This window comes from Aptenodytes forsteri, unplaced genomic scaffold (assembly GCF_000699145.1).
Source record: "Aptenodytes forsteri isolate BGI_AS27 unplaced genomic scaffold, ASM69914v1 Scaffold241, whole genome shotgun sequence".
NCBI classification, from domain to species: Eukaryota; Metazoa; Chordata; class Aves; order Sphenisciformes; family Spheniscidae; genus Aptenodytes; species Aptenodytes forsteri.
The window spans coordinates 4,069,708-4,087,758 of record NW_008795252.1 but is presented as its reverse complement, the minus strand read 5'-3'; the positions used below and the strand labels follow the sequence as shown (position 1 = coordinate 4,087,758).

The following is an 18,051-nucleotide window of genomic DNA, read 5'->3' as shown; positions in this document are numbered from 1 at the left end:
AGCTGGGATACTGGTCCATACATGGAATATCTGGGTCTGAGTTTGGATAAATCAGAACTTAAATTGTGAGAGCTAGGCATGCTTAAAAAATAAAAGCAAATAATATTTCAAGTGACAGGAAATCTACTGAGTCTTCAAAATTAATCCAAAAAGTGACGAAAGGTCAATTTTAGAATACTTTCATGTATTTTACTTGATCTCAGGTTGTTTCATTCAGCAGGTTCATCTCAATTGTTACATTAAGTAAAAACTTTTTGAATACTGTATAAACATAATAAATACTTTTAAATAAGAAGTCATCTGGATGTTAGTTCTTTAAAGTTATAACAATGAATACATTTCTGTAAAATGTTATAATAAGATTATTAGGTTTTTATGGGCATGTCACAATAACATTTAGGTTTGTATCTGGACTGCATTCATGAAATGAACCTCCCAAGTTGGCATTTGGCTCTCATTGTGAGGAGACCTCAGAGTGCTGAAGCTCCAGGAATGAGCTGTTCCCTGCAAAGTTGGACATGATATTCAGTTTGATGTATTTAACTAATTCAGCTGTGCCCTACTGGGATGTCTGAGACACTTTATATAATGCAAGTCCAAATATTGCAATATTAGATAGCTGTGGTGTATGAGAGCTAGCAAGATGTGTTTCTGTTTGTGTAGGTCCTGATCTGCTGCTGTCAGTATGATATGAGCAAATCCCAAAATTCTGATGTGTGCATTGAGGTTAGTTTGTCTTTCTTGTTTGGCCCATAGGGATTGCTAAGACACATTAGGGTTTTTTCCTTCTCATTTCTGCGAGAGGACAGGAGATTTACATTTCAATCTTACAGTAGTTTGCTATACAGTGGTGAAAAACAAAAGCACTCTCCTGTACTCAAGGGTTTTCTTTGGAGGTTCCTACTTCCAGTGAAACAGTCGTAGAGTCATGAAGAGCGTCAGGACTTCAGGTAGCTTAGGCAGACTTCTTTAGAAAGTTTGGAAAACAGCCACTGAAACTTCTAACTTAAAAATTGTCAGTTAGGAGTTGTTTCAAAACTCCTACACAAGTTCTAGCTGGCCCAGTCGTGTAACTGTATTTTTCTAAAAGCTTTAGTTGAACAGGGGTCAACATGTGTATGTACAAAATCCCTCCAACTACACCATCATCACAGAATAACATAATTTCAAAGTCCCTAGAGACTGCTTTTGGTGGAGGGTAAAAGTCTACAATTCTGATGAGTATCATCTCCTGCAAATGTAAATTACTTAAGGAAACAGTAATTGGTCTGGAACTTCGGCCATGTTTTGGCGTGACTTCAAAGAAATGCGTGAAGCAAGAGAGCTCACTGCTGTGCATGTCCTTGCTGGTTCCAGGAGAGCTGCTACTGCATGGCTCTCGGCAGCACTGAGTTTGCCCTGGTGGAGTATGTCATTTTTCTTCTGCCGCTTGCCCTGGGTCCTGTGAGGCAAGCTGCATAAGCATGTTCCTGTGCCTACTGCTGCACAGCCCTGTGGTCATCTCCCATCCCGTAGCAGAGTGAGAGTGTGTTGACTTTGTAACTGAACAGACCTGAGTAGCATTACCAAGGTCCGTACTTCTGTCATGATAAAGGTTTTGCTTTCTTGGCTTTAGCTAGATGTCAGGTAATGGGCAATGTCAGAACAAGCGGAAGGAGTACAGCAGGCACTTCAATACTGTAACTTGCAATATGACTATGGTTTCTCTTGGCAATTATGACAGGCCACCTAGAAGTCATTTTAAATTAATTAAACGGCGTTGAGGAAGTCTCCCAGGTGTCAAGAGACTTGCAACGCCCCTCTTAGGATTTTCAGCTCAAAACATTTTGCTGTGATTGCTGATACAGGGAGCTGCAATAGTGGGCTGATACCTCACTCCTGCCCTACCCACTCATTTGCAGTTGAGGAGGGATCAAGCTGGAAAGCTTGGGAGCTGGATTGTTGAGGGGTAACCGGTCTTCTACAACATGTTAAGATTTCTCTTTTATTGTTGAGAAGGTAATTCTAGATGAATTAAGAGACAAATACTCAAGTCCAAATAGCATACATGAGGCAGAAGTGGCACCAAACAAGAAAGCAAGCTTTGGTTCCTCAAGCAATATGTATTAAGCTGTATAATTATGTATCAATGTATATTTCACTTTTAAATGAAACCATTTTGCTAAGGTTCCAGCAAAGGTGAAGGAATCTCCTCTTGCAGTTGCTTACAAAATGTAATCTGTGATATACTGAGGTAGTACTACTCCATTATTGATCCCTCTTCTTTGTTTAAAATACAGTTGTCGTCTTTAAAGCCAACTTGGAACTTGAAAGTTTAGTCAAAGTTAAAATTCTTAACTTAAAATTTCAAAGGCTAAGTCTGCAAGCCAGAGTCAAATCTGAAGCAAAAATTTCTGAGTGACAGATTCTGACTCTTCAGATGAAGTATTACACTGATACCCGACAGTTAGTATTTTTGGAAACTGTGACTCCAACAAAGCAGGTCCTCCCTAAATCTGATCTCTCTACTCTGAGATACTGAATATTCATTGAGCCTGCTCTGTAGCCTCAAACCCCTGTTTTGCGTGAGAGTTACGTTTGAAGGGAAACCTTGGTTAAAGCTCTCCTTAAAGCAAAAAGACAACACAAGTGGCTTGAAGAACAGTGTAAGGGGAGTACCTTAGAATTGAAAAGAACTTAGAGGGTTTATAAGTGAAACACTTGTAGTTATGAATGGTAGGGTAAAAATAGGTCAGTCATGTTGTGAGAAGAGGGTTATGCAATAGAAGAATAAGCAGTACATTTTGTTTCACTTCACTTATGTTTCACTTTAATAAATAGCTATACAGTTAACTAACTTCTTGAAAAAGCTGAATTTTACAAGAACTCCTGATTTAATGTGTTATGTAGGAGTCAGAATCCAAGGAAAAAAGTGTGGTGACGATATACTCCTAACTGTGCAGATATAAACACATTTGCTAGGGTAAAGAAAATAAGTAGTTATCCTTTTACATCCTATCAGGGAAATGCATTGTTTGGGCATTTTTTATTTTTGGGGGTTGCTTTTTGCTATCCTTATAATTCCTTAAAGCATATTTATTGTGCTATTGTCAGGGGTTTCAAACTGCGGTAGGCCTATCATTAGTGGTACGCCATCTGCTTCCAAGAGTATGTGATTTTCATTTGAATATCTTCTGTGCATAGGAGGGGCTCAGCACTTACTTGAGAAGCACCTCTACTGCCAAAGGCAGTCTCACAGCAAATTATGTTGGGGAACCTCCTTATCAAGATATTTCCAGAAGCCAACAAAAATTCAAGCTGAGCCTTGCAACTAATGGAAAAGCCATCCCTTCTGATAAATCAAACTCTAATTCTTCTTAAGCAAGGGATAGTGGCATTAAGACATTTCTCTCTTAAGCTTAAAGTATGTGATTTGATGATATTGCATACACAAAACTTATGTTATCAGATATTAAATGTGTAAATGGTAAATGTTGATGTATTTAGTCTGATCCACAAGAATATTTCCAGTACTAGATTGATAATTTGTTCAGCTCTACTGCCTTAGTACAGTTACTTTAATCATATACCTCTTGGAGCTGAGACAAGTGAAATTTGATGTTAATTGCTGTGTCAGTGTATGCATGGTACTGATGCTGTCCATGTTTACTATACTTACCATGCCTTTAATGTAATGTTTTAATCTTCTGTAACAGCCTTATATTATTAAACCTCTCCACTCTTCTCCCTCTTGTCTGTGTGTACTAGGTTTTATTGGCTGATTAACTTAAATTCAGCAGTTGTCTTTGTCAGCATTTCTTATATCCAGCAGTCTGTGGCCAGGAACCTTGGTTTTCTTATCCCATTTGTGTCTGTACTTATGGCTATGATCACAATTCACATGGTGCGTGGTGAAATGATTTACAAACCCAAAACAGGTAAGAGACAACTATATCTTGGGAAATATCTTTAGAGATTATTTTCACAGAAGAGATCAACTTGCATATCTAAATGAGTTCTTCCACAACACTGCCCTGTTTGGTTGGAGATACATAGGTTTTAGCTCTACAAGGTCTGTGTATAAAAGGCAACATCCATCCTCTGTAAAGATAGACCTGGAGATTCTGGATAGGCTGAAAAAGTGGAAAGCAGTCTCTGGTAAACTTATGTACGTTTTCTGTCATGTCAAGACATGTATCAAAGCATTTGTCTGTGCAGGAAGAGGTATCATATGCATGCTGCTGGTGGACTTTATTTTGCCATGTTTGGTTCAACCTATGCCCAATGTGTCTTGGTCAGCTGAAGTAGAGTTTACACCTATGCTAAGGCACCAAGCACGCTTGTATTTTCTCCCTTAAGTGTGCTCCATTGCTTTGCCTGAACTCTGACCCAGCAGCCAAGCAGTGTGGTTAGTCAGCTAAACAGGAATATGCACTAGTAGCAAAGTTGTCATATAATGCCTTTATCTTGCAGAATGTCTGATGCTTATTGTTATTTCAGCATACTTGTTTATACAACATCAAGTGTTCTTACACACTTGAAAATAACTAGAAATACTGAATAACTCTAAATAGTTTCTGTGCAGACTGTGGAGATATTTTAAAACAGAAGAAGTTCTTACACTTCTGTGGCCTCACTAGTTAGTACCTGAGCTCTTCAAAATCCTTTGATGGCAACTACCCCTCTCCGCTGACCAAGCACAGAAATGTCAGAGGAGCCTAGGTGACCTGAATAAGGCTGTAAGTGCCCAAACCTTGCTATTCTTTTTCCAATAGAACTCAGAAACTGAAAGCAAGTTGTTATTTCAGTCTTTTTGTTATAAATATAATCTAAGCAAAAATGTATTAGCAGTGAGGGAATGAATGCATGAATCAAGTGCCTGGTAATATCATAGTGAGGACATCACTAGAGAGGTTTATTCAAAACAAATAGAGCCAAAGAAATACGTCACCTCCGCAATGCCCCCAAAACATCATGATAATATGCAACTGAGGTCTGCAAAGACTAGCATCAAATTAGCTAGCTTCTTATAGAGAGAATGGTGGCTGTCTGGCTCGCTGGGGCTCACTACAGGTTTCACAACCTGAGAAGGTGAAAAGATTCATTAGAATCCACCCCTGAGCTGGACTATTTCATATGGACAAAATCTGTAGTTTATCATCTAACTAGTTTAATTCTATGAAGTGGAATAACATAAATTTGTAGATTATATCTATCTTGGCCATCAACAAAACTAGCAGATTTTTTTTATCAAATGTTTTTCCCTGTGAGTGTTGTTTGATTTATCATATATTTTTCCAAGTCTTTGAAGAATGCCAATCTCTCTACTAATATCTGCAAAGTTTTTTATCTCCTTGGTCAAAATAAAATATAATATAATATACTTTCTACCTTCCAGTGAGATGATGTAATTGGAAATTCTTTGGAAGTGTAATTCAAATCCATAGGTGACCTTAAATGATTTTTATATATGCTGCCTTTTTTATTTTAAGGTAACTCTTCAAATATGAATGATGCATTCAATTATGTTTAGCTGTCAAGCATGGACTTCATTTGCATTTCCTCCCACTGCTATAACTTTGAGGACTGGCAGGTGACCAGAGATGAGGAAAAAATGTGTATCTACCATCTAGGGTGCAGTGCAGGCTTTTTATTGTAATTAAGTAGCATAGATATTCATGATTAGATCAAGGTCAAAGTAGCAGAACATTACAGCCAAGGACTGAAGTATAAAGGAGAAGGAAAATTGCCTTCTGAAAGTTGCAATTTAATAGCTATATAGATTTTTTTTTTTTTTAAGAAAACATTAGAAATAAAAGTATAGACTGTTTGATGTTGATCTACACAATGTATACTGATATAAATATTTATGCTTTTAAACATATCTCTTACTAGCTGATCAGATTTGTAATCTGAAGAATTCACCACTATGGAGTTCTGTGGGGTTTACTTGTTTTCTTTTAAAGAAGGGACGAGATACTTATTCGAACCACATCATTGGCAAAATCCTCTTGATACCGATTAGATCTATGTGTCATTCAAGTTGATTTTTGAACTACAACTTCAAGCAGCTTTATCTTCCCAGTTTATTAGATCTTATAATCTGCTGGAATTCCATGCTGAGAAACACAGCTAAATAATATAGTTGTCTGTTTGCCTCATTCGAACCACATCATTGGCAAAATCCTCTTGATACCGATTAGATCTATGTGTCATTCAAGTTGATTTTTGAACTACAACTTCAAGCAGCTTTATCTTCCCAGTTTATTAGATCTTATAATCTGCTGGAATTCCAGCTGTGTGAGAACCACAGCTAAATAATGTAGTTGTCTCTTTGCCTCATACAAAATAATATTTCCTAGGTAGTTGAATGAAATTACATTAAAGAGGGCCGCTGATCCATTAGGAAAGGCAGTGAAATGTCAGGAGTTGTTGTCTATTTTAGGGTTTGGTTTTTTTTCAGTGAGAGTAAGTAAGAAGAGTCTGCCCAACATCTTCCATTCCAAAGGAAAGGAGATGGCCATGGCCATCTTTGAGACTAGGTCAGATAAACCAGGACACAGCCGTGTTGTCGCTTTGTTTGAGCTGCCTGCTAATCATGTCATGGGGTACTCTGTGTGTCTTCCAATTTCAACACTGACTGGGTTCAAACCCTTGTGGAGCAGTAATAACACCGCTTCACTGCTTTTAATTCCTTCTTTGTGAATGTCCAACCTCTAGCATACAGCGAAGCAAAAGGTTATCACTTCTCTGATCTAAAACGTAATTACTAGCTTTGCCAATGAGTTGAGCTGATACTGACTTTTCTGCTACCTTTTTTTTACTTCTGAAAATAACTCTGTTTTGACAAAAGCCCCAAGTCCCACTTGTTTTCTAGTTAGCTTCTTAGCCAAGTCACTCTGGAAGTCTGCATATTTTTCTTTTAGCCTTCAGATTTGGTCTTGAAATAGTCTAGATCCTAAACTTAAACATCACTTACAATGAGTGGTAAGAATAGCTGCCTAGTACAGTCATACAGAACAATAAAAACTGTATCAACTCTCTGTGTTTGCAAGCTTTGATATGCTCTCTATTTCAGATTTTATTCAACAGTGCCAACAGTCTACAGGTTAATGCTAAACAGTCAGAGTTTTAAATATTAGTTATCTAATAAAATTCCCTTTCTTAATACTCCAGAGCAAATGCTTCCACTTGCTATTTCTGGAAAATAATTTCTATACCAGAGATAGTAGGGAGACATTTTTCCCTCTACCATCTTCTTAGTTCACTGCAGTTTTTGGAAAGTATTTATTTACAGATACCCCAATTATTGTAGTGCTCCAACACTCTCAGAAAAGCAGAGAAGTGCTATAACCCCTATTTGCATGGATCGGCAAGTTACCAAAGGTAAATGAATCTGCATTCCCAAGGCTGAAGCTAGCAGTTTTATCCTTGTTTTAGTTCCATTGCCTCTGAGTCTAAGAATCAAGTTAGCAACTCCTGAACCCAGTAACCAGTGGGCAAGTTTTAATATGCCAAATGCTAGACTGGAAACTTCTCTCCCACAGGATGCTACCTGGAAGTCCCGAGATATTATTTCTGGCTTTGAAATGCAACCATGAAAATTCTCTTATCTCATCAGCCCTCTTTTGAACTCCTTTTCCTTCTCACTTCGCTACTACCCTCCCCTTGCTGAACTCCAGCGGATATGCAATATTTCATTACTATCTTGAATTAAAAACTAACCTCATTCAATCAATAGAAAGCAAAAGCAAAGCAAAGTAAGACTTTACCTGCTCAACCACAGCAACAAATTGCTGTGGTGTGTGTTAAATAACTGGCAGCAAAAGGCACTTTTGTCTGTGGATGTTGGGCTGAATTGCTTTTGTAACAATTAGGTTGTGAACCAACTGGCTTCCAAAAAAGAATGTTTTGGAACAAATCCAGACTGTTATTGCCTTCCCCCTCCCCAAAAAGACATAAAGGTGAATATTTCGGGTTGTAATTTCCCTCCCAAAGTGATTTGTCTTGTCTTGTTTATTTTGGCGGCAAGTAAGACATACCAATGTCTCTGATTGTTTGCAGACAGTTCCCTGCTGACGACTTTTGGGGTAATTGCTAGCGCACTGAAAATGTGCTGCATGCGATATCACTACTTTAGCGGAGGCGTGACAAACTGGCTAGATCATGCCAAGGAAAACTATGGTGGTCAGTACAGCGAGACTCAGGTGGAAAGCATAAAGTCGCTTGCCAGGCTCTTCCCGTTGTTTGCTTTCCAAATTCTGTACAGAACGTGTATTATGCAGGTGGGTACACAGCTTTTAAAAAAAATCTTGAAAAATACTGTGACGTGTTTACTACTATGTTTCTAGGCATGTTTTTTTTTAACTGTTGCTTTACCAGCAGAGCAACTTTGCAGAGTAGTTTTAATTACCTGAGAATATACCTTGTTATATCCTCTCATCTCATCAAATAGGTAAAATCAACTTGATCAAGACTTGTAAAGGAGCTTGTATGACTGCTTGCTACTTATTTCTCTGAACCCGTACTGGCTGAAACATCTAGTGCTAGAGTCTTGTGCTCCTCACGCCGCCATGTTACAGTTATCAGAGACTCAGGCTCAGCATTCTTTTGAAAAAAAATTAGTTTTCCAGTTTCTTAAATGTTCGCTCACTTTTTGGGAGCGGTAGAAAATCTTTATTTGCTCTTTTGGTTGCATGTTTCTCTTGCTGTTTTGGCAGGATCGTGTAGGTAGTGTACCTACACTGGAAACGAGTGGTTTTCCATTTGTGGAAAGAAACAGTCCTTGCACAGCCTCTCTATCAGGCTACATGGTTCTTTCCACTTCTGAGTGCGTGTATGTTATATAAATGTAAATGTGTCAGGAAGCTACTTAAGCTGACATGATTCCTTCAGATTCATTTCTGTCTGGATGATCCTGGCTAAGCAGGAGTTTGAGGTAGCTTACCCCCTGGCAACTGGCGTAACAAATTTATGTGCTGGCTTGGAAATTCATTTCTACTTATTGGTGTTAAAATGCCGCTTAAGGAAATTCTTACAAATGTGTAGTGTATACTGCTTTACTGACACTCCCTCTTGCCATCATTCTACATTCCCATCCATCTGCCTCATTCTTTCTCCTCTTCCCTCCCTGCCCCCCAAAAGCACAAAAAACCCAAGCAAACAAAAAATCCCCACCCTAAGCAAAAAATGCACACATATGGCTGAGACTATGCATTAATGACCAGATGGAAATGAACCAGGTATCATTAATCAGAGTTGTAATAATCAGGTATATATCTAGAAAAGATAAAAGTATTTGCACTGCTGAAAGAGATGACTTTTATTCCTTCGGCAGAATTTCCAATAAGTTTAAGGCTCTTTCTTAGACTAGGTGATAGATCAGTATCTTTTTTGTAAAGATTAACAGTATTTTCTCCATATTATTAAGTTAACAGTTTTCAGTGCCTGTGATTTATGCTGATGATATTTTAATTCCTATTAAGAAGTCAATTCTGATTTGCAGTAGGCAGTGGAAAGAAGAAACCAACAAAATTTGGTTCAGTTCTGCTCTTCCATAGTTCTGTTGCCACTTATTCACCCTTTTACAATTTATATCTTCTTTTGGAGGTGGAATGTAGGTGAAAAATATTTTTATTCAGAGCTAGCAGCTAGCATTTGAGTAATTGTTTAGCACTGAACAGACTCCCAGTGAGTAGGGTTGACTATAACCATTGATAAGAAACACTAGATGAGCTCAGTTACTAACTACACATTAATTTTGAGACAGCTATAAAGCAGTAATATTCTACCTAGATTTGGCATTGCCAGTCACGTTGAAGAGCCATGCAGAATACTGCAGGAATCCAGAATTCTCTAAAAACAGAAATAAAGAAACAAGTTCTACATCCAGCTCTGTCATGACTGTATTCTGTGAATTGCTCAAGTTACCTCTCTTTCCTTTCCCATCAGTCTGTAAAATGGAGTGGATTATAACTCCCAGCTGCACATGAAATTGCAATGCTTAGTTAATCAAGCTTCCTCAAAAAAAAACCAAACTGAAAAATCTGTTGGTAGAAGCCATTGTGGTTTGTTTGGGGTTTGGGTTTTTTTGGTTTGGTTTGGTTTTTTAATAAATTCAACAGATCTTCTGTAGAGCCTCGCACAAGCAGGAGAAATTACTTGCTTTTGAGGTGAGAGACAGCCTTACAAATCTACTTCATTTCATACCCTGATGACTGCCATTGGTGGGTTGCTCATCTGATTATTTGTTTTCTTCTGTTTTCGATTCCCAGAAGTAAAAGGAAGTCCTTTATATAGCTGTCAGTCACATTAAGCTGGTTCCAAGTCTGTGGCCAAATCTTCCTTCCCTGTAGCTTTTAAAGCCATGTGCTGGTACGAGTGTCTTAAAAATTACTCCCACCTTGAGCACATAATCAGCAGTTCAAAATAACTCTGCATCTTGCTATTCTAAAATTCTGTTTTGTTAAGCACTGTCTATGAAGAAGTAGTGACTAAAGTATTAGGCAGAACCATTTAGTATATTGGCTGATAGCTCTAACTATGAATGGCTGCTGCTTACATTTGTTAAACTGAGGAGCAAATGCAATAGAAGGAAAAATGTTACATTCTGGCAGAGAATGAGAATGTCACTGTCTGAAAGGCTTTCATCATGAAAGGTCGTTCCTTTTGGCCAGCAGGTGTTTGGTTTACTGTGACTTCTTCAGAAGGAAAAGAGTTGGAGAGGTTTCCAAATACAGTAAAAAATCTTATCTGTGAAAGGTAACTGGTATACTAATGGAGTGGGGTTTTATTCTTCAATACAGATTCCTTCAGGATATTATCTCCAAACCATGAATTCCAACTTGAACTTCAGTGGATTTGTCTTGCCAGTTGCAGCAATGAATGTGATAAGCATCGTGCCACTACTGATTCTTGTTCCTATTTTGGAATGCATTAACTCGTGTCTCTTTAGTTCCAAGGACACTGGACATTCTCCAACCATTTACATTGGTATGTATAGAGTACATGTGTTTATACAGTTTTGATATATATTCTGTTTTTGAAAGAGAAACTGCAGTACGAGATGGATGATCCTATACAATTATTTCTGACTATAAATATTAACATGGACTTGTTTTGGGATGACTCTGAGGTGAATATGTTTCAAAGGAATTGTTGAAAGGACAGTCCTGAAAAAACATACTAGATATAAAGAAAAAAATGGATAGCTTTTGTTTAGGACAGAGATTGAGGCTCTTCTGACAAATAAAAAAATTTGAGAGACACTCACAAATAACTAGGAGTCATCCTAAGGAATTGGTGAGAGAAACGGTACTAATCATTTAGGCTTGAGACTTACTCTGACTTGGTTCTCTTCTATATGTTTGTTTATCCATTAATTTTTGGAAAGTTAATTTACTTTGGAAGTCTGTTTTGGGGATGGGAGAGTCCTTCAATTGTTCTCTGACACTGGAGAAATGTTCTGTTGCTCAAAATGATGAGTTTGGATTTAAATAATTAGGTTATGAATAAAGGCTTTGTTTTTCTTACATTTTTGTGCTATAACTGCATCAACATTAGGATTGCAACTTGTAAGAGTGAAATTGTATTATCACTAATACAGTTTATTCCAATTTCATCCCAAGTGAAATAAAAGTACCTAGTCTAATTCTGTGTCTGCAATAGGTGCTTTCAGAACTGGTGAGCAAAAGAAAACATGCAGACAACTACATAAAACAAATGGATGCATATCACTGAACTGTTGTTCCCTTTGAGCAGGCTGAACATTTCACAGGTGGAAGGTTACTTGGAGAGGTACAGCTCTCCTCTCTAGTACTAGAATTTTCATTTGAATATCTAGTATGGGATAATTGTCCAGGTGTTTAGTAATTTTATTTATTAAAATCCTAAACTGAAACATACCTTACTGTACACTCACTTAAAGTAAAGCAAAGAGGCATCTACAGAGGTGAAGTATTCTCTCTTTCTCATAGAAGTGGTACAAAGAAGTCTTCTCTGTTGTGAGTCCCAGCGTTTTCAACAGTAAGCATTGTAAACTCAGGCTTGCAGATTTGCGCTCATTTGAAGAAATTCATAGCCTAGAAATAATGATGGCTTTAGTAGGGGTTGGGCCTCCTTCTGTTTGTGGTTTGTTTGTTTGGTTTTTTTAATTACCCCCAAACGTCTTATGTTCCAGGATCTGAAGGGATCCTCTAAAACCCTCTTCTGATATCAGCTCCATCTAACACCACCAGAAAAGCAGCTTCCGTTCTGTATTCACTTAAAACTATTCCCTCTTGTAGATACTATTATTAAGCTTCCTACATTTTTTTTTTATCTTCCAGCTATTACAAACCTCAGACAAAAATATTTATAAACGACTATTTTCTCAGTGTGCTACTATTAATTCAGTGCCCCATGGCAAGCAGCACAGTGAGTACTGACACACGCAGAGGTATTAATCTGACTAAATTAGCCTAATTAAGAGTGTTATTAAGTTTTATACAAACCAGATGCATATAACGCAGCAGGTTGCGATTACCCTAGTTTTTAAAATAACATCTGCATTAAAACACAAAAAGCACATTCGGATAATAATTTTCCTTAAAACCATGGAAATTTCAAGTTAGTATTAATGTTCTATCCTGTTACGTTGAACAGCAGTAAAATATATGCAGTGGTTTATTCTTAATAGCTTCATTTATTAAAATAGCCTCCTCTTAGGGGTGATAAATTACCTTAGGCATAAAAAGTACCTGTGAGTACAGGCGATGGCTTTGGATATCCAAGTATATGACTGCACCTGCAAATATGGTAGACCTCTAAATGCCAATATTTTTGCCAACAGTTAATTAGGTTCACAATTATTTTCAGGAACAAAATTAAAAGTATAAATAGACTGTTGGTGTTAAGCCAGCCTATAACTATATTTTAATTCAGGTCTTGTAAGAGGAAGAAATTTAAATAGTTTTCTGGAAACTTTCAGTATTAAGAATAACTATACAAACCAGATGCATATAACGCAGCAGGTTGCGATTACCCTAGTTTTTAAAATAACATCTGCATTAAAACACAAAAAGCACATTCGGATAATAATTTTCCTTAAAACCATGGAAATTTCAAGTTAGTATTAATGTTCTATCCTGTTACGTTGAACAGCAGTAAAATATATGCAGTGGTTTATTCTTAATAGCTTCATTTATTAAAATAGCCTCCTCTTAGGGGTGATAAATTACCTTAGGCATAAAAAGTACCTGTGAGTACAGGCGATGGCTTTGGATATCCAAGTATATGACTGCACCTGCAAATATGGTAGACCTCTAAATGCCAATATTTTTGCCAACAGTTAATTAGGTTCACAATTATTTTCAGGAACAAAATTAAAAGTATAAATAGACTGTTGGTGTTAAGCCAGCCTATAACTATATTTTAATTCAGGTCTTGTAAGAGGAAGAAATTTAAATAGTTTTCTGGAAACTTTCAGTATGTTAAGAATAATTTTTTTCAGGGATGAGCCATATAGACAATGTTGAACTGAAATACTTGATTGCTCTGTAATAAGGATCTACATGAAAACTGTAATCTATGTTATTTCTCTATAATTGTTGGTTTATTTGTAAGTTAGGTATGATCTAAAAAACATTAAAATCTTAAAGTGAATTTAGATTGTGTCCCAAATATATTGAGCATCTGGACCTCTTTATGAAAAACATGAGTATTTGGTAAACTTAGTTTTTCCAGTTTCATAGTTGGTTTTGGGGTTTTTTAATATATTTTATGCTACTTGATTTAGTCAATAGTATAAAAGATTCAGCAGAGAACAGAAGGTATGTGTCTGCTGGGTAGTTGTCCATCAGCTACAGGCAAGAGGCTCTAGCTGAAGTACCTGAGCCATAGAAGTTCTTGCTCTAGTATTCTTAATGCCTGATTATACTGAAGTGTCTTAAATCTTGGATTTACTCCATCCAAGAGCGATGTGGGGAATAGCTCTCCGTACAGTACATAAAAGCAAGCCTCCAGTCCAATGTCTATTTCAAGTGATTTAGGAGTTGATGATGACCACTTCTCCCTAAAAGATGTTCTAGTTTGAACAAGTATTAATTTCAGGAAAGCTTTTTGACCTGTTTTACTCAGTGTATGAGATTAAGTAATCACAAATGTCCAGTGCAACCTTAGTCTCTGGATAATATAAACTACCTTGTTCTAGAATCAGCCCCAAGTGTTCCTAAAACAGCATGTTCTCCTGTAAAACCAAAGCCTCAGATGGTCATTCCAAACTGCTTGTTTTAAAGAGGAATAAAGGGAGAAGAGGTAGGAGGAAAACCAGGTCTCCACGTGTCTCAGTTTCTTCCTCTGCCACATAATGTCTTAAAAGAAATATTGCAATTGTTGGGCATTCAGAGGTTGCTTTTTCTGAAATGTTTTGGCTTTTAGTAAGGAAAATGCTTAAAATATAGCACTGTGTAGTAATATTGAACTGCTTGAGGTTTCTTTAGTGCTAACACAATTTTTCACTAGGAGAACTCTTGCTTTGGTAGATTACAAGAAGCTCCTTGAGGGCTTTATACCTGGCCTTGATAAGGTGCATTGGCTAGAAAATGCTGTTGAATTCCCTCTCATCATCGATTTTCAAGCAATAATTCATTGATGTTCTCATTAAGCACTAGAAGGGCCTTAACAGCAAACCAGCTTCCGGGCCTCAGGTTAGGTACAGGGGAGGATATTTAAAGTTCTGCAAACGCAGGAGAACTGTGCTGATGGAAGGGTGTGAGAGTTTGCTGCTGAGAGAAGAAACACAGAAGCATGCAAAAACATAACAAGGCTAAGGCCACTTAGCTATATGAGTTTTCTGCCTCTTCTGTCCTGGCATCCAAAGAGACAAACTTTATATATATAATAAATATAAAATGAAACAAAAGCCTTTGAATGTCGACATCAAATCTAGTAAGCGTAACAATTTCCAGTCATGAAGTGAGATGAGGTTTCTTATGGGGAAAGCAGTGCACAGTCCAGGTATTTGAGCCAAAGCTGTCAAAAGAAACCAAATTCTCACTCCTGTAATGTAAGCTGTACTTACATTATAGCTTAGAAATGCTGAGGAATCACAAACTTAGTCAAAATCAATGGGAGCTCAAAACATTAGAAGTATAAATGTTTCAAGTTCAGGAGACTTACTTGAAAACTTTGCATTCTGTGTTTTTTCTTTTCTGAGAGGCTACAACCATTTCATACTGTCAGCATCAAGAAATATAATCTATTTAAATAGTATCCTCTATGCAATGTGTGGTGAAGTGTGCAGTATTTAAAATACGTCTGAGTTTATTAGAAGCTTTTTCTTGCATTATGAGACTAAACATATAGGGTTTTTTCCTGACCTGTGTGCTTGTGCAGTACTTGTACTTGTGCCTTACCACTGAGGCAGGCAGTAAGACTCCACACATTGCATGTGCAGTAATATATTGAAATGTATTATGGATCCAGTATATTATGGATCATGCGGTGGTACTTCTTCAGGACAACTGAAGAAGGCAGGAGGCAACTGTAGTCCAATGGCTTATGTGTAAAAACTTAGAGAGCTGGAGATTATCTTTTCCAGTAATGCAGCTCATCTCATCCTAAAATGTTAAACAGTCCAGCAAATGGACTATCCAACAAACTTTCAAAAGTACATCAGGAGAGCTCTATAGTGGAGGGAAAGGGGAAAATGTAGGAATGCTTGATCTCCTGAGGTGTGATATGCACTGCTGATCTCTTTCTCTCCCATCATTTCAACTGCCTGCACTACTTCTTTGTGTAGAAAACAAATGGGTAAAGGATATGGTGTATGCGTATATCTGAGAATCTTATTGCTGCTTGAATAGGAGCATTTCCCTTGCGTAGTCTTATTCCCACCCAATCTCTTGTGATACCTGGAAGGGCTGCCGCCTTTTCTCTCTCTCCTCCTTCCTTACTTCCCCCAGTGGAAGGGCTGCCGTCTCTCTTCTCTCTCCTCCTTCCTTACTTCCCCCAGTCTTAAAAAAAAAAAAAAAAAAAAAGTTTGTGACTTTGCTCTTCAAAGTATTTCCTTCCCCCAGTCTTAAAAAAAAAAAAAAAAAAAAAAGTTTGTGACTTTGCTCTTCAGAAAAGTATTTCCTCTCTCATTTATTCTGCATCCCTAAATTCTTTCTGTGTTGAGCTGGTGTCCCTTTGCCATATATTTAGAGTTAGGCTTGTGGCGTAGCAAGTACTCTTTGTCCACATTTGTGTCCAGGGAGGATGTACTGGGGAGGGGGAGGAAGAGGAGAAGCTTCTTTTGCATCTCCTGGGACTCTGCTTCATTCTAAATACATGATAATTCAATAACTACAACCTTGGTGAATGCTCTCTGTGCTCTTTACGCAGTTGTAGGTCAGTTATCTGCTGCACTTTCCGTGATGGTTGCTGGCTTCTCTGAAATACACCGAAAACACTTCCCTCAGGTGGAGCAGACGCTTTCCGAGGAGGTTCTCCTGGTCTCCTCCATGCCTTGCTTCCACTTAGCTCCTCAGTACATCCTACTTGGAGTGGCTGAAGCTTTGGTAACTCCCTCCTGTAAGTAAAATCTAATAGGCTAAAGTGAGAGTGTCCTGATTCGCAGAGAATTATATCAGCTTCCTAAAAATAATTACTGTCATCTGATATTTTAACCCTGGCTCTCTTCCACAGGCTTAATGAGCAGATCTGTGCTTTACCTGCTTCAGAGTAGCATAATTTGTCTCGCTGGCTGTAATTCAGTGAGCAATGACGTTGTTCCACATTAACTGGAAGGTGACACAGGTCCCTGGGGTGCATAATCCACCGTTCGGCAGGGGAATGATCAGAGCGGTGGCACTCTGGGCTCAGATGCGTGACTGGTCTTGAAGCTGAACCCGCTTCAGGCAGGGGCTGGACCGGATGAGCTCCTGAGGTGCCTTCTGACCTGAACTCTTCTGTGATTATTTTCTTGAGACAGAACAAATACGCACATGACAGCGGAGCTGTGGTTACGGTCTGTGAGCACTTTTTAGGCCACAGTCAAAGCAAGGTGAAGCAATTTAGCTTAACACTTTTCATTTGTGGACCCAGCTAATAGAATTATTACACCTTTTTCACTGACACAGAGCATATGTAGGTGGGTAACACAATTCAACTGACAGGCTAACCTGGAGAATATTGTAGGCAGATGCAGGATTTTTGTTTGTGCTCCAATTGGGAGTCATGCAAACATGCCTGCAGAGAGCATCATGCCTTAGCTTGTGGCATGGAGCCAGAGATAAACACTCCTGTTTCACAGAGCACAGGCAGAGCTTAGCTCACTCCTGCCATCCACAAGTTATGAAGACGCGCTCTTGATTGTGTGTCTGAACCTTCTCTCCCTTCCATAATTTACCTTTCCACATCTACGCCGACATTCCTGAGGCTTATTTTCTTCTGAGGAGCACACAGAGTGCTTACCAGTGTTTTACTTCGCAGAGCTTAAAAAAAAAAATGTATTACAAAAATAATCTAATCAACATTCACTTAAAGAGACACAAGTAAAGTAATTGACTAGCTGATCTCTGCAGGCATTTAATTCTACAGGTTGAGTGTCTATTGTTCCAGTACAACCCCAGAAATGTTCAGGTTTTTATTTAAGAGCAGGAAATAACTTCAGTGTCTCAGCTTCATTCTCACACTCTAAGACTACTGAGAGCTGTGGGTCACGGTCTGTCACTAAAAAGGTAATTTTCCCTAGTTTTAAATACTTAGCACTTTCATAATGCCTCTTCATCCGATAGCTCTCAAGTACTTAACTGAGACAGGTTTCTAGGCAGGTAATGTGGTTTCTAGGTTACAGGCTAAGTGTAACTGAAAAGTGTGACCTTCTCTCTTTAGTTTAACAAAAAAAAAGGTTAGGAGGTGGCTTGCTTACAGTCTTCTCATACAGAAACATGAGAATATTGCTGATAGAATAAGGCTTTTTAATCTAGCACACTGGAACACAACAGAAGTCCAATGACTAGAAGATGACATTAGCGTTTAGAAAAGAAATAAAGCTCCGTCTTGGGGGGTTTTTTTCTTTTTTTTTTTTTTTTTTTTTTAAGGGTTTTGTTT

The 18,051-nt window shown here is 38.0% G+C and overlaps 1 protein-coding gene across 1 annotated transcript in view; it reads left to right on the top strand.

The window, feature by feature from the left end:
* Window positions 1–18,051, top strand: part of SLC15A5 (solute carrier family 15 member 5) — a 40,181-nt gene that overhangs the window by 4,735 nt on the left and 17,395 nt on the right. Inside the window, exons 3-6 of the mRNA XM_009279070.1 lie at window positions 3,748–3,917; window positions 8,044–8,264; window positions 10,785–10,971; window positions 16,342–16,530. Of these exons, the coding sequence (XP_009277345.1) occupies window positions 3,748–3,917; window positions 8,044–8,264; window positions 10,785–10,971; window positions 16,342–16,530 (767 nt within the window). The remainder of the gene's footprint in view (window positions 1–3,747; window positions 3,918–8,043; window positions 8,265–10,784; window positions 10,972–16,341; window positions 16,531–18,051) is intronic.